We start from the raw sequence: 26,879 nt of genomic DNA, 5'->3' as shown, positions 1-26,879 counted from the left end.
TGAACCACAAGATTAGCAGTTCAAGTTCACCAGCTGCTCCTCAGAAACCCTATACAGGGTCACCATGGATTGGAACCAATTTGGTAACACTTAACAACAACAACAACAACTACTACAATAATAACATAATTGTTGTTGTTGCTAAATGCCATCAAGTGAGTTTGACTCAGAGTGACTCTGTATAGTGTTTCCAAGAAGTTGTTGTTGCTAAGTGCTGTTGCGTCAGTTCCGACCCATAGCTACCTTGTACGGATTTCTAAGGAGCAGTTGGTGGATTTAAGCCTCCATCCTTGTGGTTCAAACTGACCTTGCAGTCCAACACATTGTCTAACCCTGTACAGGGTTTATGAGGCGTAGTTAACACTTGTTGATGATTCCTATAAAATCTATTTTACAACAACTCGATTCATTATCCTACTATAGCTCACACACCCCTGCTAAGTGACATTGGGTCACTTCCAACTCATGGTAACCCTGATAGGGTTTCCAAGAAGTGACAGGTGGGTGTGAACCACCGACCTATGGTTAGCAGTCCAGTGCTTATCCCACAGTGCCAGACCAGGACTCCCTAATTATTACTATTAATCCTGCTTTACAAGCGTGAAAGACAAGGGTTAGAGAGATCAACTAAACCAAGGTCACACAACTAGCTTGTGGTGAAGCCTAGAAACTTAGAACAAAGGTAAGTCTGATTCCAGAGTCTTCACTTAGCCCTTGTGTGGTTCAGTGTCATCAATCTGGTTCTGACTCACTCCAACCCAGTACAGGGATTCAATGGAGGAGCTGGTGGGTTTAAACAGTGCCACACCAGGACTCACTTATCCCTTAGAGGCAAAAAAAAGATAGAGAGAGAGAGAGAGAAATTCTTTGAAATATAAAACATTTATTAAAAATGTCTTTAAAAATGAAACCTATGTAATATATTTAATAATAAAAATACCATTGGTCATCATAAAGGACAAAAAGATGCAGTAGTAACAGGGATCCTTAACCATTTTAGCAGTCTTCAGACACTCACTCTTCAGACACTCACATGGGCACCATAGTATCTCTCATCATATGAGAAATTCCACAGTCATCCGTGCATGATGCAAACAGTTAATGTGCTCATCTGATAACACAAAAGTTGGTGATTTGAGTCTAGCCGAGGAAGCTCATAATAAAGCTCATCAGTTAAGGAAAACCGTGTGGAGCACAGTTCTACTCTGACCCACACAGGGTTACCAAGATTCAGAGTTGGCTCCTGGGCAACTGGGCAACTTGTACCTATGCAAACCTTTGGAGTCCTGGCATGGCACTGTGGGATAAGCACTGGACTGATAACCACAAGAATGGCAGCTGAAACTCACTAGCCGCTCCTTGGAAACCCCATACAGGGTTGCTGAGTGAGAACTGACTCAATAGTACCTATAAGCAACAACATGTACACCTTTATTTGCAAATAATATTATTCACTATGCCAACCAAGTCTTGCTTGTAACTCCAAAAGATATGTAAATAAAATATTCAGTCAACGATTTTGCCATATTTCTCCCATACAAGACGCATATAAAATATATGCATGTATACGTATATATTTTTTTTACATGTATATCCTCAAACATGTTAAGTATCAATTTATAATAAAAAATTAAAATAATAAAGCTATTTTTCCTCAGGTTTAATCTGCTTCATTTAGCAACAATGATTTCATCTCATAACCTACCACCTTTAAAAAATTTAAAGAATTTTTTTTTTTTTTTTTGAGGACTGCTATAAAATTATCATTGACATTTTAATTAAAAAAAGAAATGTATGTAGGATAAACAGGACATTTCCTCTAACAGTCTGCAGTGGTTGCTTCATTGCTTCTTTGAACAGTCTTGGTAAATTATGCAGCCTCTTACCAGACAGAGCAGCTGTAATTCACTGTCTTCAGTAATGCAATCTACATTTATCACTATTTTAATTAAACGGATTCTTAATTTGGTACTTTCTTTGCAAAGAAAAAAGTATCTTATTCATTTTTTTTCATAGACAGCATCTTGTCAGTCTTATAAGCCAAAATTTAATTTTAAACATGTTTCTTATTGTAGTAGTCATTTTAAAAAAAAAAAACAAAACGAGTTACTATATTTAGTTTATTAAAACCTTATTCATTTTTACTTTATTGGCTTAAATAATTGGTTTCTTCTTTACAATGATTAAAAATTAAGACAATTTCAAAGTCTCAATTTTAATCCAAGCGATATACTAAAAAAAAGAACAAAAACATGTGGTTTATTATAATCCTAAATTCCAGATTACTTGAAATCAATATGAAATGCAAGAAAAACAAAACAATTCTCCACTGAAATTTCAGAAAATCAGAAGCTCCTTGTGGAAGATCATTTTAATTTATTAGATCATTTGCAATGTCTGAATTTTAAACCAAATCCATCATTGCAAAACAGCTTTTAATCACCCTAAAGTTATATTTTTTCATTCCTCTTCCATGATTATTTTTAGCTAAAACAATTAGTTTGACTTCTGAAAAGAAAACTGATAAACTACATTGGAAATGTGCTTTATTTAAATAGTTTACTCGGAAACAATTACACGTACATGATATCTAAAGTTGTATATGTCCATAAGAAGGAAAGGCCTAAATGTCAAAAACATTCTGCATTCAGCACACACTAACTGAGCAGCTTTTATATACCAGGTACAGAAGTTGTTGTTGTTAAGTGCCGTCGAGTCAGTTCCGACCCATAGCAACCCTGTATAGGGTTTCCGAGGAGCAGCTGGTGAGCCTGAACTGCCGGCCTTGCAGTTCAAATGGCTTTGCAGTCTGGCGCATTAACCAACAGTGCCACACCAGGAGTCCAGTAGGTGCTATAAATTCATTAAAGTAAGACAAGTTCCCTGCACTAGACAAAGGAGTGTGTGTGTTTGTATGTGTGTACATAATTATACATATATAATAGTCCTGGTGTGGCACCTAAGAATAAACACTGGACCTCAAGGTTGGCTTTAACCTCAAGGTCAGCAGTTCAAACTCATCAGCCTCTCCTTGGAAACTGTATACAGGATCACTATGAATCAAAACAGACTTGATGGCAGTTAACAACAGTATCTAGCGTTGTAGGATACGCACTCAACAGCAAGGTCGATTTGAACCACAAAGTTATCGATTCAAACTCATCAGATGCTCCTCTGAAACAATTAAACAGGGTTGCTGTGAGTTGGAAGAGACTCCCAGCAGTTAACAACAGTACCAGGTGGCTTTCAAACTTCGTTCCTTCAAAGAAGACAAACTCTAAGCCATCTACACTTCAGCCAGAAAACTTCTCCTTTCCAGAATATACAAATAAGAGTTCTACACTTATTGTACACCACTAAGAACATAGGTAAACGAAAAGATTTTCCTAAGTATTCCCAGATACAATAATGTCGGGGTGGGAGTGGGAGGTGGAGAAGGAAGACTCCTTTTCTTTTTTTTAACGCTGATTGTCAGTTTCCACATATAATGTGTGAGGCAAAAATTTACTAAAATAAATTTATAAATGGAGCCTTTGGTAGTATACTGGATTACGAGTTGGACTGCTAATCTCCAGGTCAACAGTTGGAATCTACCAGTTGACCCGAGGGAGAAAGATGAGGCTTTCTGCTCCAGTAAAGACTGTCCGCCTCAGAAACCATATAGAGTGGGTAAGAGTGGGAACCACTGGTTGCACACAACCACCACAATCATTTGAGAAGTTTGCGAATATGGTCTGTAGGCAGCTCTCTACTTTGTGAGTCCACATCATCAAACATGCACATCTGCCTTCAGATTCACATAAGTCATCAGAAGTTATCTTTTAAATAAATCTTATCGTTGTTGTTAAGTGCCATGGAATTGATTCCCCCAGTAGCAGCTCTGTATAGGGTTTCCATGGAGCAGCTGATGGATTTGAACCAATGACCATTCGGTTCAAATCAACATTGCATTCGAATGCTTACCTTACAGCACCACACAGGACTCAAAAATCCTATCTAAAGCACGTTAAATATATTCTAGACTTATATTATAACTTTCACAATATAAAACAAAACCATTTACCTTTAAGCTGTAATTTTTAGAGTAATAGAATTGAACAATTTACCAATATTGTTTCTAATCTTCACAAAAAGTTCAAAAGATAAGCTATTTTTATTCCCATCTTATAGATCAGAAAGTAGGATCAGTGGTTAAGAGATGCCTTCTGTATTAGTTAATACATGGGAGACTAGGATTTGGTCAGGCTCTTTTTACTCAAAAATTTGAGTGAATAAGTTTGTCTCACCAAAGTTGTCTCCTCTAAAGATACCTAAATATGATCCCTGCTTTTATTATTACTTAATAACTTCACATAAAGTTGCATTTAACAGTGAAAACCTTTGCTGTCATCATATAAAATCCAATAGGAAATTCCTTTTTTAGGAAAGAGAGGAATCAAAAATTTAAATAAATGTTAATGAATTACAAACACTTTAGTCATTGTGTACCTGCCTTGGCTCAAGTTTAAATAATGTCCTGTTTCAGACTGGGTTACCCAATTCAGGAACAAGGAAAAGTGAAGTTCAAGGCAGCCCACTCAGACTATAATTAAATAAGAAAAACAAGTATAAAGGAATGAAATTATTTTTGAAAATACACCTTTTGGAGCTCAACTTCAAAAAGATATTTCATGAAGAGACCTTACAGCATGTAATATTCCTCCTATCTCAGATTACTCAGATGAATGTCTGATAAAACTTGAGATTTGCCACTGGGTAACAAGAGGTAGCCAATAATTCTAAATGAAAACTTAGAATGGGCTTTTGTTCCCTTTGTTTAAAGCAAAGCCGCTAGTGAAAAACAAGAATGTCTACTTAGGAAAAAGAGATCTCTTGTTTGAGCAAAAAATAAACTTGAATATCGTGCTTTTTACCTGAATATTCTAAATCACCAACATGTATCTAGTGTTCAACAAAAGACTATAGAGGGCACTGTTGCATTAGCTTTGGAGCTTTACAATAAAAGCCTAGAGAAAGAAAAAAAAAATTGTAATGTATAATTTCTTTAAAGGGTCAAATGCTGGAAATCTACTAAGCCTAATATGGTGGTGGTGGTGGTGGTGGTGGTGGGTGTACCTAAAATGTATGTTTTTCTAAAATAAGCCAGACTTCAATGGGGCAAACAACTTGACAAAAACAACTGTCAGTTTGAGAACAAGGCACTGCACACATTTTGCATTTCCCTTTGTAGTGCTTTAATGAAAAAGGTAACTAATCATAGCACCTCCTTATCCATTGGAAACAGCACCCCGCTGCAGAATCCTGTTCACAATCAATAGGAAAATGAATGTGGCACCTCATGCAAACCTTCCATAATTCTATCAACAGACAGAATGCAGTCTGTTTGCATACTTTTGTCCAAAAGGCCAATTCCATTTGTCCCCTCTTTGGGTAAAATGACAGCTACAAATCAATCACTCCCACAGGAGAGTAAAAACATTGCAAAAGAACACAGATGAAAATTTAAATCCTTACCTTTTTTAGATGTCATTTTCTTTTACATCAGAACTCAAATTCCAAGAAAAAGAGGAAAGGAAAGTTTTTCCTCATTGATACACATTTTGTGCTATTATAAAACAGTACCACAGAGTAAAATAATTACATACAGCAATACTTGTGAATTTAATGATTGCATATGAATAGCATTCAGTTAAGCTTCCATGTATTTTCTGTTCTTTCACATCATTCCTGTTACAATTCTTTGAAACCAAATTCAATTAAGTTATATCATCAAAGTTAATTTTTAAAAAACACATGTTTCCAATCGACTAGTGTATAAAATATAAAGCTTCTTATTACACTGTCATTAAATTTTTCCACTTGTTTGGTCACCAAAAATGTAAGTTTTTCAGCACTACAAATATTTCAAATGTTAAAAAGGAAATTTAATTATTTTACTTCAAAATTAAGAATATCCCATTGTTGTCAAGGTCTTAGTGCTGTAGAGTCAGTTTCATCTCATAATGACCCTGTATAGGGTTTTTGAGACTGGAAATCTTAGCATAAGCAGAAAACCTCATCTTTCACCTGCTGAGCAGCTGGTGGGCTCAAACCGCCAACCTTGTGGTTTTGCAGTCCAGCACTTATTCCATTAACACATCAAATCATGACACCACACCATGTTAGAGAATTTAATTCAGATACTATCGTAAGACTAAGGTCTCTAATAAGAACTCCAAATTCCCTAGAAAAAAAAATGGTATACAACTCATTTGCCACTTTCAAACTTCCAGAGAGATTAGCGCCTTCTCTGAAATCAAAGTGCAGAACTGTGAAAGTGTTAAGAATTCTTCAATAATATGTCAACCTACTTATAAATCAAAGAAGGGAAGGGGATGGTATGTAGATTTCATTTTATTACTAAAGCAGCCGTTTAACAAGTTATTTTCAACCAATAAAAGTCAAAAGTAAAGCATTGTTAAAGTGACTATCACAAAGTCTATGGCTTTAACTTAATAACTTAACCAAAATGCTACTTGAGTATTGCTCCCCTTAAATTATTAATTTATGAGTTTTGCTTAGTCTCCTCCTGAGGCAAGGCAGTTTGTAGGTATGTTGAATGCATGTAAATAAACAGAAAGCTTTTATAATGGTCTAATAATACACTAAACATAATAAAACAAGTCTTTTTAATGAACACTGAATGCACAATCCTATGAACCAAGTTTATATAAATGGACTATATAATTTAAAGAACCTGTAAGCTCTGCTAGGACAAAAAGGCACAAATTCAGAAAAATTAAACACAAGGCTATCACTTTTCATTGATCTTATAAAATGTTTACAACCGAATCAAAGTACTGCTGTGACTATGAAGAGTATGTCACATGCAATTTTGAGGAAATCTAAGAGAAAGTCGTATGAACTGTGAGAAAATGTACTTGGAACATAGGTTTCCACTTACCACAAGAATGACGGGGGTGGGGGGGAGGGGGAGAATCAGGTAATGTCTTAATATTCAGGATATTTAACTCGATATTTTAGTTTATTACTGTAGAAAGGAATGTAGTATACGAAAATTCATTTTAGTTAACTCTAATTTATGCAAAGCTTGATTGTGAGCAATAGCTGCTAAAAGGAATGCAGCGTTGCTGATTCATATATGAGCATTTTACTTCAGTACATTGGATAATAACAGTGCTCCTGAAGGAGTATAAAAAGCAAAGTGATTAGCAGTCATTACTGTTAATTAGTGCTCACATTACATTCCTTGGGATGAATCTCCTTTAGGCTGAATACATGGAAAGTTTATTTTTGAAGGTTTGCCAAGCCTTGCCTAGGTAAGCATTGGAATAAGCCGTCAACTACCAGTAAGCAGAATAAAAAACAGGGACAGATCAGCATCCAATTAGTATGTCTAAGTTTTTAAACAGGAAAAGAGTTGAGGGGAATGAGTAAAACTGGAAACCCATACTTCACATTCTGCAATCTCCCTGATAAAAGGAGGAAATGTGTGTTTATCAAACTTGCTGTGAGTGCACAGTTCATTTGGAGTCCTGTAAACAATCGCTTGGCTGCCCACTTCCAAATGCATGCGAAAATCTTGGAGATTCAGAACATCACATTCAGCAAGCAAGGTCACTCTAGTGATGCCCTGGAAATGGGAAATTAGGGAAACGTGGCAATCAGAGGTTTGGGCTGACCAGAAAAAGCCCTGAGGCCAGCTTACCATCTTTCACCACCAGCCAAGCTGTCTCTGCTTATTCAGTATTAACACAACAGGACCAAGAGTGAATGAAAATAACTCCACACACCTAAGTGGGACATTGGCTTTCTTGTTTAGAAAATGATAGGCATTTGTCATGGAGGAAAAACATAAAGAAATCTCTCAAACACAGCTTTCAAGAACCAGTTCTGAAAGAAAAATAGGACCCTCCGGAACCTTCAAAAAGGACCTGAGAATGCCGACATCCTGTTAATGACCAGTTTCCTTTCTCCCTGCACCATTCTGTGCATTTCTTAATGGAGTCCCAAAAGTCAGCATGTAAAACCCAAACAGTAGCAAACTGAAACTATCTTTTTCCAAGTACCAAAAAACAGAGCCTTTCTCCTCCCCATTCAGAACTCAAATCCCATGTTCTCTCTCAAAAAAACCTTCAAAAGCAATAATGCTCATTACAGAATAAATAAGTAAATGAAGTACAAAAATCTTGCAAACCCCCATAATAGTTCTCATATAAGGGCTTAAAATATTTTCTTCAGATGTTTTTTTTTATACATATACTTTTACAGATACATTATTTTAAATGTAATAATATTATAAGGTATGGTCTATTTCCTCCCCTTAATAATATATATAGATGTGTTTCTGTAACTTCATTTTTATGTCATGCCGTATTTCACTGTATAGACACACCATAATGTAATCTGAAAGTCAATTCTAAATCTTTGAGTATGTATTTAATCATTTCTTCAGGATAAATTTCCTAAAATGGAATAGCTTAATAAAGCTATTCATATATTTCAGAGTCTGATGAGTACTACCAAATTATCCTCCAGAAAGTCGAACCAATTTACAAGACCACTGGTGACTCCTAAGGGTATCTGTTTCTCCAAAACCAAGTATTACTTACAATTTCTTATTGCTGACAAAGTGGTAGCTGAATTTTTAATTAGTACAGTTGAACATTTTTTGGTAATTTGAATTTCTGTCTCTGCAAAATGCCTGTTCACGTCCCTAACTTATTTCTCTTTTTGAAGGCATTTTTTTAAACATCTAGATTCCTTATCAAATGCTACCTTAAGGGGATCACCAATTAGAGACTATCTGAAAGAGGAAGTGATAATTTTACGGACATAAGGATTGGTAATTTTTCATGAACCTATTTTACAACATATTTTATTATAGAAGGGGACTCCCCAGCTCCAACCCAGCAAGAAATAAACAATCTGAGCTAGTAGTGCAAATAGTATCTCAATGAAACTATCTTTGTTTCCATAAACAGAAGTACTAAGCTGGCATCATTAGCAATGCATTGTTGTTGCTTTCTTTTTTTTTATTTTTCTGGTATTTCAGAATTTATATCTAATCTGCATTAAAAAAAATTTTTTTTTTCTTGATTAGCTGTTTTGACAACGCAAGAAAGGGAATTGTATCGATGGATGATGAATGTATTCCTCCTTCTACTGCTTAGATCAAGGACGTAATTCTCATTCTTTAAAAAAATACTAAGCGTATGGAAAAATGAAAAAAAAAAAAAAAAAAAAATGCCTTCTACCAAACAAGCCAACTGAAGTTAGGGCCTCTTCTCTGGGAACCAAGCAGCTGACAAATGAGCCAAACACCACAATTCACCTTCAGAAGCAGGCTTATATTAGAATGCAATGTCGAATTGCAGGTGTTGTTTTTTAAATCTTTTTCAAATAAACTTAGTTTAAAACCTTGCAAAATAACTGCAACACAGTGTTTTGCAAACTATGTTAAAGAGCACTTTAAAAAAAATTCCAAACCCTAAAAGACCATAACTTTGATGAAAAACAATAAATATAAAATGTAGCGAAAATGAAAATTTTAAATACTATAAAATATGAGGCCAAACTTTTATTATTAGTGTAAACAGATTCTTTCGAGAAAAGTCTTAAATGCTTATTTACAAATATGTCATTTTACACCTGTTACAAACACTTCAAGTAGCATTGATCTAAGATTATTCTGGAAATTCTGGAATGAACTGGGATCAAGTACAGGCCACTTTGATCCTGGACTTAATAACTCCACCTCGCCTTATTAAACCACATGCCTTGTTAATTTACATATGTATTTTTACATAGCAATATAGGCGCGCTAGGAGCTCTCTGGGAGCGTAGTGGTTACGAATCAGACTGCAAACCTCAAGGTCAGTAGTTCGAAACTACCAGCTGTTCCGCGGGAGAATGATGAGGCTTTCTGCTCCTGTAAAGATTTACAGCCTCGGAAACCCTGTACAGGGTAGCTATGAGTCGAAACTGATTACACGGCATATAACAACAATATAGGCCCTAATTAAATGCAATGCTAGAAGCAGTGAAATGTTATAGGCCCTAATTAAATGCAATGCTAGGAGCAGTGAAATGTTGGATTAAAAGTACGAGCTCTGTCACTTCCTAGCTGTGCAACTTTGGATAAGTTACTTACATTATCTGCGTTTCAGTTTACTTAAATGCAATTTAAGAATAATAAACCAGAGTTGATGCGAGAATAAATTCGAATATATATGCAAAGAGCTTAGATCAGTGGCTGGCAAATAAAAAAAAAAAAGCAAACCAGGTGCCTAAGAGTTGATTCCAACTCACAAAGACCCAATCGGACAAAGAAGAACTGCTCCTCCTTAGGGTTTCCAAGGCTGTAAATCTTTACAGAAGTTGAGTGCCACATCTTTCTCCTGGGAAGCAACTGGTAGGTTAACCTTTTCGTTAGCAGCTGAGTGCTTAACCACTGAGTCACCACGACTGCTGTCTAGCAGATAGTGCTACATAAACAAAAGCAAATACAGTTACAGCAAAACTAAAAAGAACTAGGGGAAAATAAAAAGGCTCTGGGTTTTCTAACAATTAACAGAATTAACCAGTCACATGGTTTACCCAATCCATATAATAAAAACTTTCTAACAGCTATGGCAAGGCAAAACTATTACAAATACTGAGTCTTGAGAAAAATATCACCCTTCAATCCTTGTTAACTTGGATTGTGTGATATGGTATCATGGTATCAATCCTCAAAGACATTTCAATAGCAAATATATAACATATACATTTGGAGTACCTGTTAAGGAAAAGGCAAGAAGATGAGCCATTTTTTAATCTGATGACCACAGGGTTAACTATGCCGGAAATGACAAATTGAAGAGGAATGGTGTGGCATTCATTGTCAAAAAGAACATATCCAGATCACTATTATTCAAATTTACGCACCACCACTAAAGCCAGTGAGGATGAAATAGAAGAATTCTACCAACTTCTTCAATCTGAAATTGATCAAACATGCAATCAAGATGTATTGATCATTACTGGTGATTGCAATGCAAAGGCTGGGAGCAAAGAGGAAGGATCAGTGGTTGGAAAATATGGCCTTGGTGATAGAAATGATGCTAGAGAATGCATGATAGAATTCTACAAAATCAATGATTTGTTCATTTCAAATACCTTCCTTAGACAGCATAAGAGAAGACTATACACATGGACCTCACCAGATGGAATACATAGAAATCAAATTGACTACATCTGCAGAAAGAGACGATGGAAAATCTCCATAACATCAGTCAAAACAAGGTCAGGGACTGACTGTGGAACAGACCATCAATTACTCATATGCAAATTCAAACTGAAACTGAAGAAAATGAAAACAAGTCTAATATAGCCAAAATATGACCTTGAATATATGCCACCTGAATTTAGAGATCATCTGAAGAACAGATTTGATACATTAAACACTAATGACCAAGGACCAGAAGAGTTGTGGGATGGCATCAAGAACATCATACATGAAGAAAACAAAAAGTCATTGAGAAGACAAGAAAGAAGGAAAAGTTCAAAATAGATGTTAGAAGAGACACTGAAATTTGCTCTCCAGCATAGAGATGGTAAAGCAAATGGAAGAAATGAGGAGGTCCAAGGGCTGAACAGAAAATTTCAAAGATCAGCTCGAAAAGATAAAGCCAAATATTACAACAAATTTTGCTAAGGTTTGGACTCAGAAAACCAAAAAGGAAGAACACGCTCAGCATTTCTCAAGCTGGGGGAACTGAACTCATAACAATACTCACGATTATGAGGCTTATTAGGGAAGTGAACAGGATCAGAAAAGTGAACAGGATCAGAAAAGCTCAGGACACACCAGTTTTCCAGTCAGGAATGCCTCTTGTCTGTCATACTGCTGGCAAGCTTCACTCTTGTCTTTAGTAGCCATGGGGCCCCTTGGCCTCTGCCCTGCTCCACAAAGTGTTACCAAACTCTTTTAGTCAGTCCTTTTGAATGCCCAAAGGACTTATTCTGCAAGCCGGTAGGCACTCAGCTTTATTCAGTTTATGGGCCTAGAGCCTAAAGCTGGTCTTTTTCTCCAAGGCAGGGCCTCTGCTGTTGCCGCTTTTCTAGGTAGGGAGCCCACGCTCTACTCATGCTATTCCTTCTTGATGGTCCTAGGAGCATCTGCCCCTGCTTCTGAGATTGTTCCTTTTGACCTAACTGAATGGCAAAATTAATCCAACTCAGCCTTACAGTCCTATACACCTCATTTGCATGGTCCCACCCAATCACTTGGTGGGAATTAAAAAGACTTTGGATAGAAAAGTCATATCAATAAAGGTAATACAGAAACTGTGAAGTTTATTAGCCTAATTCTTATTAGCTTCCTGAGTCCAAGTCCAACCTGCATGAGTGTTTCAAATCAGCAAAAGGTGGATGAGGGTTCAGGACGTCACAAAAATGGCTATGACACCAATGAATGCATAAAGAAGCTAAACTGTGGAAGGCACAGAAGGGAAGCCTTTGGGTTATCAAATGATGATTCTTACTCTCAATCCCAGCTCCCTGCAAAATCACCACCTACGAAAAAGTCCATTATGGACTATCTTGAAATAGTCCAGACCATTTCATTGGCTCAAAAATCAATCCTATAGTAGGTAGCAAAGAATTCTGCACACGGAAGGGAATTCAATTTTGATAAATAGGTTCTGCCTCTTTATATTTGTCAATGTGTTATTATAGGTATCTACACAAATCAGTATTAGTGCTTTGTCCAAGTTATATACGTTTAACATTGTTCAGTTAAGTTTAATTCAACAACTGCTCCTTGAGCACCCAGTGTGTACAAGTACACAAAGTGACTACACAGTTGCAGCTCTGTAAACACTCTGACTACCTACAGTATGACTTTATTGGTATTGAAAGCTAATTGCTTTCATACACCCCACCCCTTCTACTACCTAGAGACATTCAAGGAGTTGTTGCCTTCTTTCTTTCTTTTTCTTCCTAACACAATGCTTTTAGTCTTTGAAAACCCTACATACTCTAAACTCAATTCATTGGACTTTCAAATGGAAGACCTTGCTTTCAGACTTTTTACAAATTAATTCATAGAAAATACACTGATTAGATTTTAAAGATAGGCTGAGTTGAATAATTATGAGTGAATACACAAATAAATGCCAAAATAATCTTTAATGAAAAGAAAGCATCTATTAATCAGAATCTTTGTTATTGGTTCTTTATCTTCTTCTGAAATGATCTATGCCTTGATTTACTCATGTAAGAAACTAGATTAAAACAACAACAATTAATTCCATATACCACTTGGAAGAGTATATCACCTAATTGAAAGAGTTTTAAAATTTGGAAGTGGGCCAAAAATCATAAGCAACAAATCTAGAAGGATAATTTCAGTCCAATATATAATATAAAATTGCCCCCATTAAGATCTCTTTCACGATTTGAATGATTATCATTTTTTCTCTTTTCTATATTAGCTACTAATAAAGTTAAGAGGAATTACACTCTTCTCAATGCCCACTCATAGTTACTACTTAATATTAATGTGATAATGGAAATTTATATGCAATAAAAAATGATATTAACTTTACTGGATTATTTTGGAAGCTAAGGAATAATGAGATAGATTGGCCAAGTGGCAGCATCGATGGACTCAAGCATGGAAACAGTAGTGAGGTTGGCCCAGAATTGGGCAGCATTTCATTCTGCTGTGCATAAGGTTGCTATGGGTCGGTACCGACTCGATGGCACCTAACAACAACAAGGAATACAGGAGAGACATGAAAATGGCATGAGATTAACAGGCTAAGGGAAAAAAAAATCTAACTAATTTACTTTTTTTCTTTCTAGAAATCTAAGTAAGTTCTGATGTATCTTCTCATTTGTTTTCAAAACATATGAACAAGACAAAAAGAAAGATATATCTCTACAGTTTACAGATAAGATCATTGAGTTCCAGAGAAATATAGTTCAACACAATGAATGTTCTAATCTAAGCTTTGTGTGAGGTGGTAGGAGTAGGGGAGAATGACGGAAACTTTCTGGTCCTCAAAGTACCTATAATCTTTAAATAGCAGATAACAAATAAGCAAAGAAAAACCCACAAGACAAATATAAAAGCACAATAATTATTATTTTAAATGACTTTAAATATATAATTATATATTTATAATATAATATAAAAATTAATTATATTGTGGAAAGCCAAATGAACCAATGGTAAACAATGAAGATTTCTGATAAAGAAAGAAACGTGATTCGATTTGTATCTTACAAAAATTCACCTGGCAGGAGTTTGATGGATAAATTACAGAGGGTGAGACACTGGAGGGAGACCATAAGGAGAGTAGAAGGGATCAATTAATTTGTCGGCCACCAGCCAGGCCACTCTGATGAAATGCCCAAAAGGCTACAGAACATATTAAGACATTATATTTTGCTTGATGTACAAGTAAATAATTTTCCAGTGTAATTATTATAATTCAAATCCCATCCACATACATTATTATCATGCTAAAACATATTAGTATCATGTGTTTTGCTTACTTGTGTGAATCCATGATAGTTACAATTATTTAGTCACAAAATAAGTACAAAAATTTTTACTTGGTATGTATTTTATATAATTTCATAGAGAAAATGTTAAATGTTCAATTGAAAAGACCCCCCAAAAATCTACTGCAATGGAATTGATTCCAATGCATAGGACCACCAGGAACAAAATGTGTCAGGAGCTAATCTTGATTAAATGAAGTCAGACTGATATGAAAGTATCTTTTATAACATCCTATACAGGGTCACTATGGGTCAGAATCGACTCGATGGAACTTAACAACAACAATATACTAAAGAGGCAATAAAAATAGAATACTGCAAAATCTAAGATCATTGTATTTGTAGTAATTTACTTTAATTATCAATATTACCCAGTGAAAGCTGAATAATTAAAAAAAAAAAAAAAAGTCTGGAACCAACATAATTCAAGGCACATATAAGGCACCTTCTAAAAGTTCAAGGAAAAATGGAATTTAGATCATGGAAAATTTCTGCAAACTTTTAAAAGCCTTATATTTATATACTTATATAATATCTTTAAACCCTATCACACCTTTTTTAATGTCCCTTTTGTAGGCTTCTTTGGCTTCCCTGGAGCCCTGGTGTGGCACTGTGGGTTAATGCGCCAGACTGCAAAGCCCTTTGAACTGCAAGGTCGTCAGCTCAAGCTCACCAGCTGCTCCTCATAAACTCTATACAGGGTCGCTATGGGTGTGAATAAGAGAAATATTCAATGATTTGAAGAAAACTAAATTTTGACCTAAAATGTTAAATCCAACAAATGTATTAATCAAAGGTAGAACAGAAGCATTTTTACAATGCAAGGACCTAAGAGAACTCTCTCTATAGATGTTTCTTGAAGATACTTATAATGGGTGAATACAGAAAGAGGAAGGTTTCAGGCCCAGTAAGAAGTAGCTTAATAGATTGTGATGATCCCTAAGTACATTTAATGATGAGAGAATGCTTTTATGTATGCTTGGGTAAATATTATACTGCCTATCTGACTGAAAAAAAAAATACACAGAATTTGAAAATTACTACATTTTAAAAAAATAATACAGGTTGTCTATATGTCAAAATCAACCCAGATGAGGACTAGTGTGATGATTTAATATTGATGAAAATTAATGAAACTGCAAAGAAAAAAAACACTATCAGTTTATCTTTCTATGGTGGCTTGTGTGTTGTGTGATGCTGAGAGCTATGTCATGGGTTACTGCTGACCAGGGAACTCACGTTGTGGGTACGGGAGGAATGTGATGGCTGAGTTCCCATCCCTAGAAGGAGTTCTTATAGGTCTAGGTGTTGTCTACGTGCAGGGCACCCACTCTGAACATAGTGGCTCGTGGAGGCCCTTCAGGTTGTAGTTTCATTTTCTGTCAGAGCTAGAGGGTAACTAGGGGCAGAGTGGCTAATTATGAAGGTTTCTGCTAGTCTAATTCTGGCCTGGAGACTCCGGATTCTGTAGATCTGGAGCAGAGCCCACCTGAATCCAGGCGTCAAGGTGGCTCAGTGGGTACCCACCTCACACTGGCTTAAACTGTGTGGCTCCAAACTCCCAAGATCAGGTCTGCTGGGGGTAGATAAGGGTGGGGACCAGCCTCACCTCTGTTATTGAAAGGAGCAAGAAGGAATCTCACCTTTTCTATCATCCATGTGAATCTGCACCATCAGGCCACCATCCGTCACTCTCTCTTTCCAGAGCTGCTGGCAAAAGTTCAAGATGGCTATGCTGTTTCTTTTTCTCTCCTTTATTATACTGTTTTTGCTTTTGATTGTTTTTTCTCTTTTATTTCCTTGTATGTGTTTTCTCCTCTTGCCCACCTGACTGGAGACGGCATGTGGCCTCTGCAGCTCCACCCACTGGACAAGAGCCAATACCAACTCCTGTGCCACCTGATCAACAGTAGAGATCAGACAACATCAGCTAAACACACCCTAAGCTGAGCTGCATGAATGGTGAACAGAAAACAGTGCACATGTTTCTAGTCTATATGCACACCCACCAGAAGGCAGTTGGTGAGAACCTAAGAACACACCAACATGCACCATCAATTAAATACAACGACACCAAAATGTTGCAAAGAAAACTGAAGAGTTTAGTTTACACAAAGAAACAAGATAGAGTGGCTCAAACAAATGATCAACATGCAGAGCTAGAAAGCATTTCTGAGGAAGAAAAGGTAATGGAACTACCTGAGAAAGAATTCAAAAGAATAATATTTAGGAACCTTCAATGCATTGACAGAAAGACTGAGGAAAGCAAGAAGAACACAATAAAAATATTAAAGGAATTTAGGAAAACACTACAAGAACAAGCAGACAAGATAACTGCAAATTCTGAAACAATTCAAAACCTAGAAATAGAAATCCAGAAGACTAATACTAAGATTTCAGAAATGGACAATACATTGAATGAGCAAAGGTATAGATTTGAATCAATAAGAACTCAAATTTGTGATCTTGAAGATAAAACTCTGAATACTAATAAACTGGAAGAACAATCTTTAAAAAAAAAAGATAGGAGGAAACCTGAGATTTATGTGGGATATCATGAAAAGGAATAACTTGCAAATGATCTGAATTCCAGAGACACTCACTGAACAGCAGTCAAGAAATCAAACACTGTAATGCATTATGAAAATCTGCTACAAAAGACCTCTTTGAAGAGTTAAATAGTAAAGATGTCACGTTGAGGATTAAGATGCCCTTGACTCATGCCAGGTATTTTCAATTACCTCATATGCATTGCAAAGCTGGACAATGAATAAGGAATTATGAATGTTGGCAAAGAATAGTGAAAGTACCATTGACTTCCTGAAGAACAAACAAATCTGCTTTGATAGAAGTACAGCCCAATAGCACCTTAGAAGCCAGGATGGTGAGACATTGCCTCGTGTACTTTGGACATGTTGTCAGAAAGCACCAGTACCTGGTAGAGGATATCATGTTTGGTAAAGTGAAGGATAAATTAAAAAGAGGAAGATCCCCCAATGAGATGGTTTGTCACAATGGCAGCAATAATGGGTTCAAACATAGTAACAAGTGTGAGAATGGCGCAAGACTGGGCAGTATTTCATTCTGTTGTACATAAAGTCACTATGAGCAGGAACTGACTAGCTGACACCTAACAATAACAATAAAAATTAATACTATCTATATAAAAAGTAGAAGGAGCTCTGGTAGCATAGAGGTTACGAATCGGACTGCTAACTTCAAGGTCGGCAGTTCGAAACTACCAGCTGTTCCACTGGAGAAAAATGAGGCTTTCTGCTCCCATAAAGATTTGCAGCCTCGGAAACCCCGTGAAGGGTCACTATGAGTTGGAACCAACTCCATGGTACATAACAACAACAACATATAAAAAGTGGAGTCCTAGTGTGGTGCTGTGTGCATTGGACTACAAAGTGGGTTTGAACCGCAAGATCGGCGGTTCAAGCTCACCAGCCACTCCTCAGAAGCTCTATACAGGGTTGCTATGGGTCGGAACCAACTTTACGGAACATAACAACAATATGAAAAGTAGATGTTTTACAAAAAGCTTGAGCTGTGTCTTTCAAATTCCACACAGTTATCAGTAATCTATGTGCTATACAGACTTTTTATATTTCTATCAGTTTTCATGACTTCTACAATGTACTAAATTTGTAACTCTGTAAGTTTTCTAAGTTTTTCTACTTTTTTCATTAACTAGTAAATTAAACTCTTTGCAAAGAGAACATTCTTAATACAAATAGTAACTCTAATGTTCAAAGGAAAAAAGAACTACAAAAACAAAAGACTGACTTACACATGAAAGTCACAAAACTGCAACCTGTTATAAATAAATGTTTAAAAGAAACTGAATCTAAATGCTTTCAATGCTCCATTAATATTCAAAGGATTACAAAAAACAAAACAAAACACCACAGTCCTATCTTTCTCTTAGAATGAATGAAGACTAACTTGAAGAATTATAGCTCTTCTAGATTCGTTTTTTCCCATAATTACTCAATTATTCATTAGAATATGTAAGTCCTCTATTGGAATCATCACACCAGCATTTCATAAATGGATTTAACTATAAAAGCCTGGTTATACAATCTCTTCCATAAAAGCAGTATATTTCTGATATTTATGTCTTTAAAATATCCTATAGTAAAATTAATATTTCTGCACAGGAAAAGAAGGACCTATTTAGTCCCAGACAACTTGATAACATCTCTTTCAGCTACAGTTATAATTATCATGTATGAACTTCCAAAGCAGAAGTTGTCAAGATTTAACATTAGCATTAATTTATGTCATAACTGACGGTTACTATAAAGATAATGGCAAAGCATCCATTTCTCCAAAGACAGCATGGGTTGAAAGGGAAATTTCATCTTAATTACTACTAATCTGTCCATTTTTAATTAAATTGATTAGTAATTTATTATCTTTCCTTTTCTTAGAAGGCTGTTATTATCACAAAACTTCTCCAAAGTTATCAAGTTTGAGATTTTTAAGCAACTCAATTACTTCTAGTGGAATTCTTGTGCAAATCCTACCTCCTGGTAATAGTGGTTTATGTAAAAAGTCTTAATTTGATGTATCAAAATGAACACTATAAAGATCTTACCTGCACCTTTAAGAAAAGACTATAATGTGCTGTTCTTTTTTATGCCTTTCCCTTTGTTTGATAATCCAAATAACTGTTGTTAGCATGTGTCTTCCCCAAAAGAAGAAATCAGATCCCTACAACCTCCTTTGCAAATATCTATTTCATATGCTTGCTATGACTAACTAGCAAATTACAGAACTTCGGAAGGTGTTTTCTCCATCCTTTTTTAAAATTTAATGCCAAGAAAAAACAAAACTGTTCTAACATATAAAATAAATATATTAATCAAACAAACTTTAGAATAGTTTGAAAGCTTAATATATTATTTAAATAGAAATCCTTAACTCATAATAAAGTTTGATCAGCACCACATTTAAAATGTAGCACCAAAGTAGCTATTTTTGGGACTGCAAATTTTCATGATTCCGGTTCATGACATAACTGCTGAAAAGGCTTAACTTTGCTCAGAGTAAGAAAATGAAATGCCGCCACTTGGTAGAGGTAGAGGCAGCAATCTTCCTTCCTTTCTTGTATGAAAAATGCAAAGACTTCTGGGAAGTATTGGCTTACATTCTCTATTTTATCCAATATTTCTTACATGAATTGGTACAGTGGCCAACTAGATAAGAATTCACATTTGGAAAGAAGAATGCTCAACTGTATTCAAATAGTTGGTTTCTATGAGACTGAAAAGATACTGAACTTAATATATAAAATCATTTCCATGAATTAACACTTACTGAGTATAGATAGTATCTATTAGAAATAGGAGTCCCACATGCTCTCCTAAATTGTCTGTCCAGAGAAATTTGCAATGACTCTACAATGGCCACCAATCTCTATTATATAAGTGACTTAAGTATTTAATTCATACTTCTTCTACCTGATTTAAGCAAGGGTCAGTCTCTCACTTTGTTACGTCTGCTCCTTGTCAGAAAGGTTTTGTCTGACTACCATCTAGAACATTCCCTGCCATGATTTACCATCACCTTCAGTCTGGACTCCTGGCATGGCACTGCAAGATCAGCACTGGACTGCGAACCACAAGGTTGGCAGTTGAAACCAACCAGATGCTCCTCGGAAACCCCATACAGGGTCACTATGAGTCGGAAACGACTTGACAGCACTTAACAACAATATTCTTTACAACCAAGGATGTTATTTGTCTTTTTAACATCTATCTCTTCCCACTAGAAAGTAAGTTGCAACTGAACTATTAATTGTCAAATCTCTAGTGCCTAGAACTACAAGTGTGCTTCAAAAATTCATGTAAAAATGAAATAAAACAATAATACTAAGCACATACTGGTTGTTGTTTTTTTTTTTGTTGTTGTTGTTGTTGTTTTTAAGTGCCGTTGAGTCAATTCCAACCCATAGCAACCCTGTAGAGGGTTTCCAAGGAGCGACTGGTAAGCTTGAACCAACAACCTTGTAGTTCAAACTGATTTTGCAGTCTAGCACATTAACCCACAGTGCCACACCAGCACATACTAGGCACTCAGAAATAATTTGTTGGAAAAATGACTGAATGAACATCAATCTAATATCATCATCAAAACAACAACAACAACAACAACAACAAAGGTTTAGTATAGTATCATTAGACAATACTGAATGTCAAACTATATGATATCTTATTTTTACATACCATTCAATATAAAGATATATTAACAGCTTTCTCTACCTAGAAATAAACAAAATATCTTTCCAAAGAATAAGTAGATTACTAACAGTTGGAAGGTATTTGTTACTTATATTCCCCGCATTAAATTCAGAAAATGTCATTCATCATTCTGCATACCTTAACAAGCTTCAAAAGTTCATAAAGATCTTCCACCTCATCTCCTTCACATTTGGTGTACACTTGTCCAGTATCCACACTTCTTCCTTGTATAGTTCGGCGATAGAGGGGAAGAGCCATAGCTTCTGCATACAAGTCAATGGCATGATGACCCACTGTCTGGAACATGTAGCTATCCAGTTCATCTGACCCAACTGCAACAATTACAGTGGAAATCATCAATAAAAGAGAATGCAAAAGAATATGGATTTGAAAGTTCATTTAAGTTATGTTGCTTGGATCATAGTAAACAAAGAAATTAAAAATGTAGCATATTATAAGGGATTCTTCAAAAAAGCTGTGGAAAAATGACATTAAAATATAAACATAAATTTCATCTCTCAACAAAAGCTACATCAAAGTTAAGGCACTTTTGTAAGTCATTCCTAAAGAACTGAGGGTCCTGGGAATTTAACCCTACCAACACAATCTTTTTTACATTATTAACTGAAGAAAAATGGGTGTCCTTTAAATATTGTTTTATGATTAGGAAACATAAAGAGGTTAGAGGGAACCACATCAAGGTTGTACTGCCTAACGATGCCTCATTGAAACATAAAATTGTCCTTGTTTGATGAGAGGAATGAGCAGGAACATTTGTTATGTTGGAGAAGGGCTCTCAGGTGAAGCTCTTTGGGTGTTCTGCTCATGCTTTGGATAATTTTCTCAAAATACTCTCATAATAAGCAGATGTTATCTTTCTTTGGTGTCCTGGTTTGAACCACAAGGTCAGCAGTTCAAGCTCACCAGCTGCTCCTTGGAAACCCTATGTAGGGTTGCTATGGGTTGTAATTGACTTGACAGCACTTAACAACAATTTTTCTTTAGTTTTCCAGAAAATCAACAAGCAAATTTCCTTGAGCATCAAAAAAAAATGTGTTGCCATTGCCCTTGCTCTTTGCCAGTCCACTTTTGCTTTGACTGAACCACATCCACATCTTGGAAGTTATTGCTTTGATTGTTCTTTGTCTTCCGAATAGTACTGGTAAAGCCAATTTCACCTTCTGCTATGATTTTTCCAGAAAATGCTTTAGGATCTTAATCCCACTGGTTTAAAACTTCTAGTGAAAGCTCTGCTTTAGGCTGCAGCTGATCTGGGTGCAACAGCTTTGTTATCCATCAAGCAGAAACTTTGTTATCCATCAAACAAGTTACTCAACTTAACTTTAATTTTTCAGTCAAAATTGTGTAAGCTGAACCACTTGAAATGCCTACGGTACTGGCTATTGTGTCTGCTATAAATCATGGGTCCTATTCAATTAGGGCAGGAACGAGATGAATCATTTCATCTCAAATTGATGTGGATGGACTGTTACTGTGTCCTTCCACTTTCAACACTGCCTCGCCCTTTCTTAAAATGTTATCCATTTGTAAGCTGCTGATTTGGGGGGTGAGGGGGAAGTATTAGCCCCATAAACTTTTTGTAAAGCACCAATGATACAACAATCTTGCATCAAAGCATCACCATAAATGTAACGCTGTTCTGGCTTCAATTTTAGTAGAATTCGTGTTACTCAATTAGTGGCTTTTTCCAAACTAATATCTTATCCTTCTTAGTGCTTCAAACTATGTCCTTTCAGACATATTCTAACAAATTAGTACAATTTTATTTTGGTGCAAAAAATTTTTGAAATTCATGCATCATTTTTTCACACTACCCATTTTCCATGAACTTTTTAAAGAACAATCATATAGCTTCTGCATTTTTTACAGTAAAATAAAGTATAAGACTTGAATGTTTGTCCCTAGTTGCATCCAGTTCGTCTCAGTTCTACTTATTTCTGTTGCAAGAGGCAGATACAGTTACATGCATATATTTAAAACTATATACAATGGTTGTTTAAAAAGTAAATGTAGCCAATAAGTTTTTATTAGTTTGTTTAATTAAAGATTTTGTTGTTGCTATTCTCATACTTCAGACATGTTGTCAGGAGGGACCAGTCACTGGAGAAAGATATCATGTTTGATACAGTGGAGGGTCAGAGAAAAAAAGGAAGACCCCCAGCGAGATGGATTGGGAAAGTGGCAGCATCAATGGGCTCAAGCGTGGCAACAATAGTGAGGTTATCACTATTGTTGTACACAATAGTGTACAACACAATAGTGAGATTACCACTAGCATTACCCACCATTAGGTTACCATCTCTCTGCCTCTCTAAAACTGCTCATGAAGTTCAAGATGACCACACCATGTCTGGATGGCCATTAGTCCATAAGTCCATCTCCCTCCTTTGCCACACACAGCTCAGTCTCTCCTCCTAGCAAGTATTCAATCCACTTCTCCAACCTCTACTCTGAAGTCCAGAGTTCCAGAATTTTCCTCTGTGTCTGCCTCATTTTGTCTCCTGTATCTTTGCTGTAGAGGGTCTGTGCAGCATGTTTGCCTAGCCTGCCATCTTGCCAAAAATCTCCCATCCTACCCTATTCTTGAAATGAGTGCTAAATTCTGGTGGTATATACTCATGGTATTATTTTGGTTTTCATGAATTTGTCTTAATTTTCTTTAGCTTCAATTTAAACTTGCATATGAAAACGGTATGGTGCTGTAGGATCAGCACGTAACTACAAGGTTAGTTTGAACCGTAAGGTCAGCAGTTTAAACTCACCAGCCGCTCCTTGGAAACCCTATAGGGTTGCTATGGGTCAAAACCAACTTGACAACAGCAGTCCCATTGTCAGCCCCTAGCCTTGTTCAAGCTGATGATACTGAGATCCTCCATTATTTCTTTCAATAGATGTAGTGGATTTGATTCCTATGTATTCCACCTGGTGAGATCCACAAGTATAGTCACTATTAATGTTGTCGAAGAAAGATATTTGTAATGAATTAAGTCATTGGTCTTGCAAATTTCTGTCAAGCAATCTTCAACTCCATTTCTATGACCAAGGCCACATTTTATAGCTACTGATTTTCCCTCTTTTGTTTTCAACTTTCACATTCCAATCACTAGTAACTACCAATTCATCTTGATTACATGTTTAATCAGTTTCAGGCTGCAGAAGTTGTTAAAATTCCTCAGTTTCTTCATCTTTGTATTTGTTGGTTGTTGCCATTAAAGTTGAAAGTTGTTTAACTGGTCTTCCTTATAAGAGTATGGGTATTATTCTATCACTGACAGCATTCTATTTCAGCATAGATGTTAAAACATTCTTTTTAACTATACCATTCATCTTCAATTTATAATTCCTGGCATAGTGAACCACATTGTCTGACTCCAAATGGTTAATACCAATCCATCTCAGCTCATGAATGCCTAGGATGGGCTCCTTGTGTGGCACTGTAAGAAGAGCACTGGACTGTGAGCCATAAGGTCAGCAGTTCAAACCCATCCCAGTTCCTTGGAAATCCTATACAGGATTGCTATGAGTTGGAACTAACTTGACTACACATAGCAACAATGCCTAGGGTATGTATCTTTATGTGTTCCATTTCTAGTTTGACAGCTTCCAATTTTTCTAGATTCATACTTGGTACATATCACCTTCTGATTACAATGGTTGTTTGCGGCTGCTGCTTCTCATTTTGAGTTGTGCCACATCACCAAATAAAGACCTGGAAAGGTGTATTCCATCCACGACACTGAGGTCAGGTCTACTAGTGTCTTCTAGCTTAATGAGTCTCATCTTCTGGCACTAAATCAGACAGTCTGCCTCTGCTATTCACAAGGTCTTCAGTGGCTAATTTTTCAGAAGTGGTCTACCTCTTCTTTCTGATCCTGCTGGTATTTAAAACACCAGTGGTATACCTTCCAGCATTACAACAACAAAAAAGGCACCATAGTATGGCAAACTGACAGATGAGTGGTAGACGAAGTCATCTACACTAGTAGAAAATAAAACCTTTCCTAATTAAATTTCTACTTAATAAGTGACAAAAATTTGTAAGAAGTAAATGTAAATGTTCAATATATTTTATATTCAATACTTCAACAAAGTATATCGGTATTACTGGTTGCTTTCAGTCAATTCTGACTCATAGTCACTCCATTATGTGTCATAGTAGACCTGTACAAAAGACTTCTTCATCTGCCAATTCCACTTTTTAGGGGGAAAAAAAGCACGAATATGTGTAACGATTACATACAAAGATATTCATCACAGTGTTGGTTTAATTGCTTTAAATTAAAAGTGGTGGTGGTGGTGATTGTGTGCCACTGAGTTGGTTCCGACTCTTTGAAACTGAAGGTTTACGGTTTCCGAGGTAGAGGTATAGGGTTTCCAAGGCTGTAAATCTTTACAAGAGCAGAAAGCCTCATCTTTCTCCCAGAGTGGCTGGTAGAATTTATCTGCTGACCTTGTGGTTAGCAGCCCAGCTTCTAATCTTGTACACTACCAGAGTTCCTTAAAACTGTAGTAGTCACTTTGTAAAATAGTACGTAGCTATGGATATAGGTGTGAAGAGAGCATTTTTTTGTTAGTTGTAAAGAATACAAATCCCTTTAGATATTAATAAGTATGAGATGAATAAAAGATTCTATGATCAAATAGGAGTCCTGGTGTGGCACTGTAGAATAAGCACTGAATCACAAGGTTGGTTTGTACCACAAGGTCAGAGGTTCAAACCCATTAGCCACTCATTATGAGCCGGAACCTACTTAACGACAACAACAATGAACAAATAAGTTTATAAAACATGGAGATAAGTAATGTTAAATATGTAGTTTTAATATTAATTTAACATTATTAAGTAATGTTAAACAGGTCTTCCTATGCTGATATTCTTTAAGATGTCTTAATAAGGGGAGAGATCATAAACAGTCACATTTAACTAGCCACAGAACACTTTCTCTTCCTGCTATATATTTCCTAAGAATAGTATTCCAAAGAAGACATCTGAAAAATGCAACTGCAAAATAATAATTAATGACATGGAAAGATATCCGTATTACATTGTTAAGTTAAAAATAAATTTCAAAGCAATGTATTTTAAACATATGTATGTGTGCATTTATATGCACCAAGCAGGTCCAAGCATTCCATTCAACATGAATATTTCTATCAAAAGGGTAGATAAAAGATCATAAAGTCTCCTTCAACAATCTAAACTATGGCTATCCACCATCACATTCTCACTCACAATGTTGACTCCTGTTCTTGTTGTTGTTGTTGTGTGCCGTGGAGTTAGTTCCGACTCATAGCGACCCTGTACAGGGCTTCCAAGGCTGTAAATGTTTACGGGAGTAGAAAGCTTCATCTTTCTCCCGCGGAACAGCTGGTAGTTTCACACTGCTGACCTTGGGGTTCGCAGTCCGATTCGTAACCACTACGCTACCAGAGCCCCTCCTGTTCCTGTAGGAAGCAGAAATATAGCCAAAAGTACCTAACATTCCTTCAGCTTTTCTTCATCTCAAAGTAGCTTGAATCTTAAAATGTTTTATTTTAAAGGATATTGACACAATCAAATTATTATAGTCAAAGAACTTTGAGCTCTGAGCAAGAAATGTCCTGCTAATGATTAAAACATTTTATCAGTTTCAAATGTTTTTCTTTAAGGCCCTATTTAATCTTAACCACAACATAACTGTTATTAATGAAATCTACATGGAAACAATGGTATAAGATCAAATAAAAAGCAAAAGGCTCCAGTTTGGTCTGATGCAGCTCAATTAACATGCCACAAAGTTCCTACTCCAAATGTAAAGAGGTGGTTTATGAATTTTATGACAAGTTCACATTTACCCAGTGATGGGGATGAACCCCATGCTTGGCTCAGTGCTGTGAATTTACTCTAACCAACTTTGCTCTACACTGCAGTTGTCTCTATCAGTCATTTCTCACTATACTTTCCTTTACCAATCAATTAATCATTAGTAAACACCAACTTCCTCTCTATTTGCCAACCCACAGCCATCTAGTCTCCTCTACTAGAATTATACTTTCAACAGATTTTTTTTTTTT

The 26,879-nt window shown here is 36.0% G+C and overlaps 1 protein-coding gene across 2 annotated transcripts in view; it reads right to left on the bottom strand.

The window, feature by feature from the left end:
* DPH6 (diphthamine biosynthesis 6) overlaps positions 1-26,879 on the bottom strand; it is a 232,605-nt gene that overhangs the window by 196,190 nt on the left and 9,536 nt on the right. Inside the window, exons 3-4 of one of the 2 annotated variants that reach the window (XM_006831799.1) lie at positions 20,943-21,136; positions 6,127-7,633 (exon numbers count right to left, since the gene is read on the bottom strand). In XM_006831799.1, the coding sequence (XP_006831862.1) occupies positions 7,397-7,633; positions 20,943-21,136 (431 nt within the window). In that variant the 3' untranslated portion in view covers positions 6,127-7,396. Of the gene's footprint in view, positions 1-6,126; positions 7,634-20,942; positions 21,137-26,879 lie in introns of those variants that run through there. The other variant, XM_006831798.1, reaches the window with a different exon arrangement.

This window comes from Chrysochloris asiatica, unplaced genomic scaffold, assembly GCF_000296735.1.
Source record: "Chrysochloris asiatica unplaced genomic scaffold, ChrAsi1.0 scaffold00004, whole genome shotgun sequence".
In the NCBI taxonomy this organism is placed as follows: Eukaryota; Metazoa; Chordata; class Mammalia; order Afrosoricida; family Chrysochloridae; genus Chrysochloris; species Chrysochloris asiatica.
Note: the sequence above shows the minus strand (reverse complement) of the source record. Positions and strands in the feature narration are given on the sequence as shown.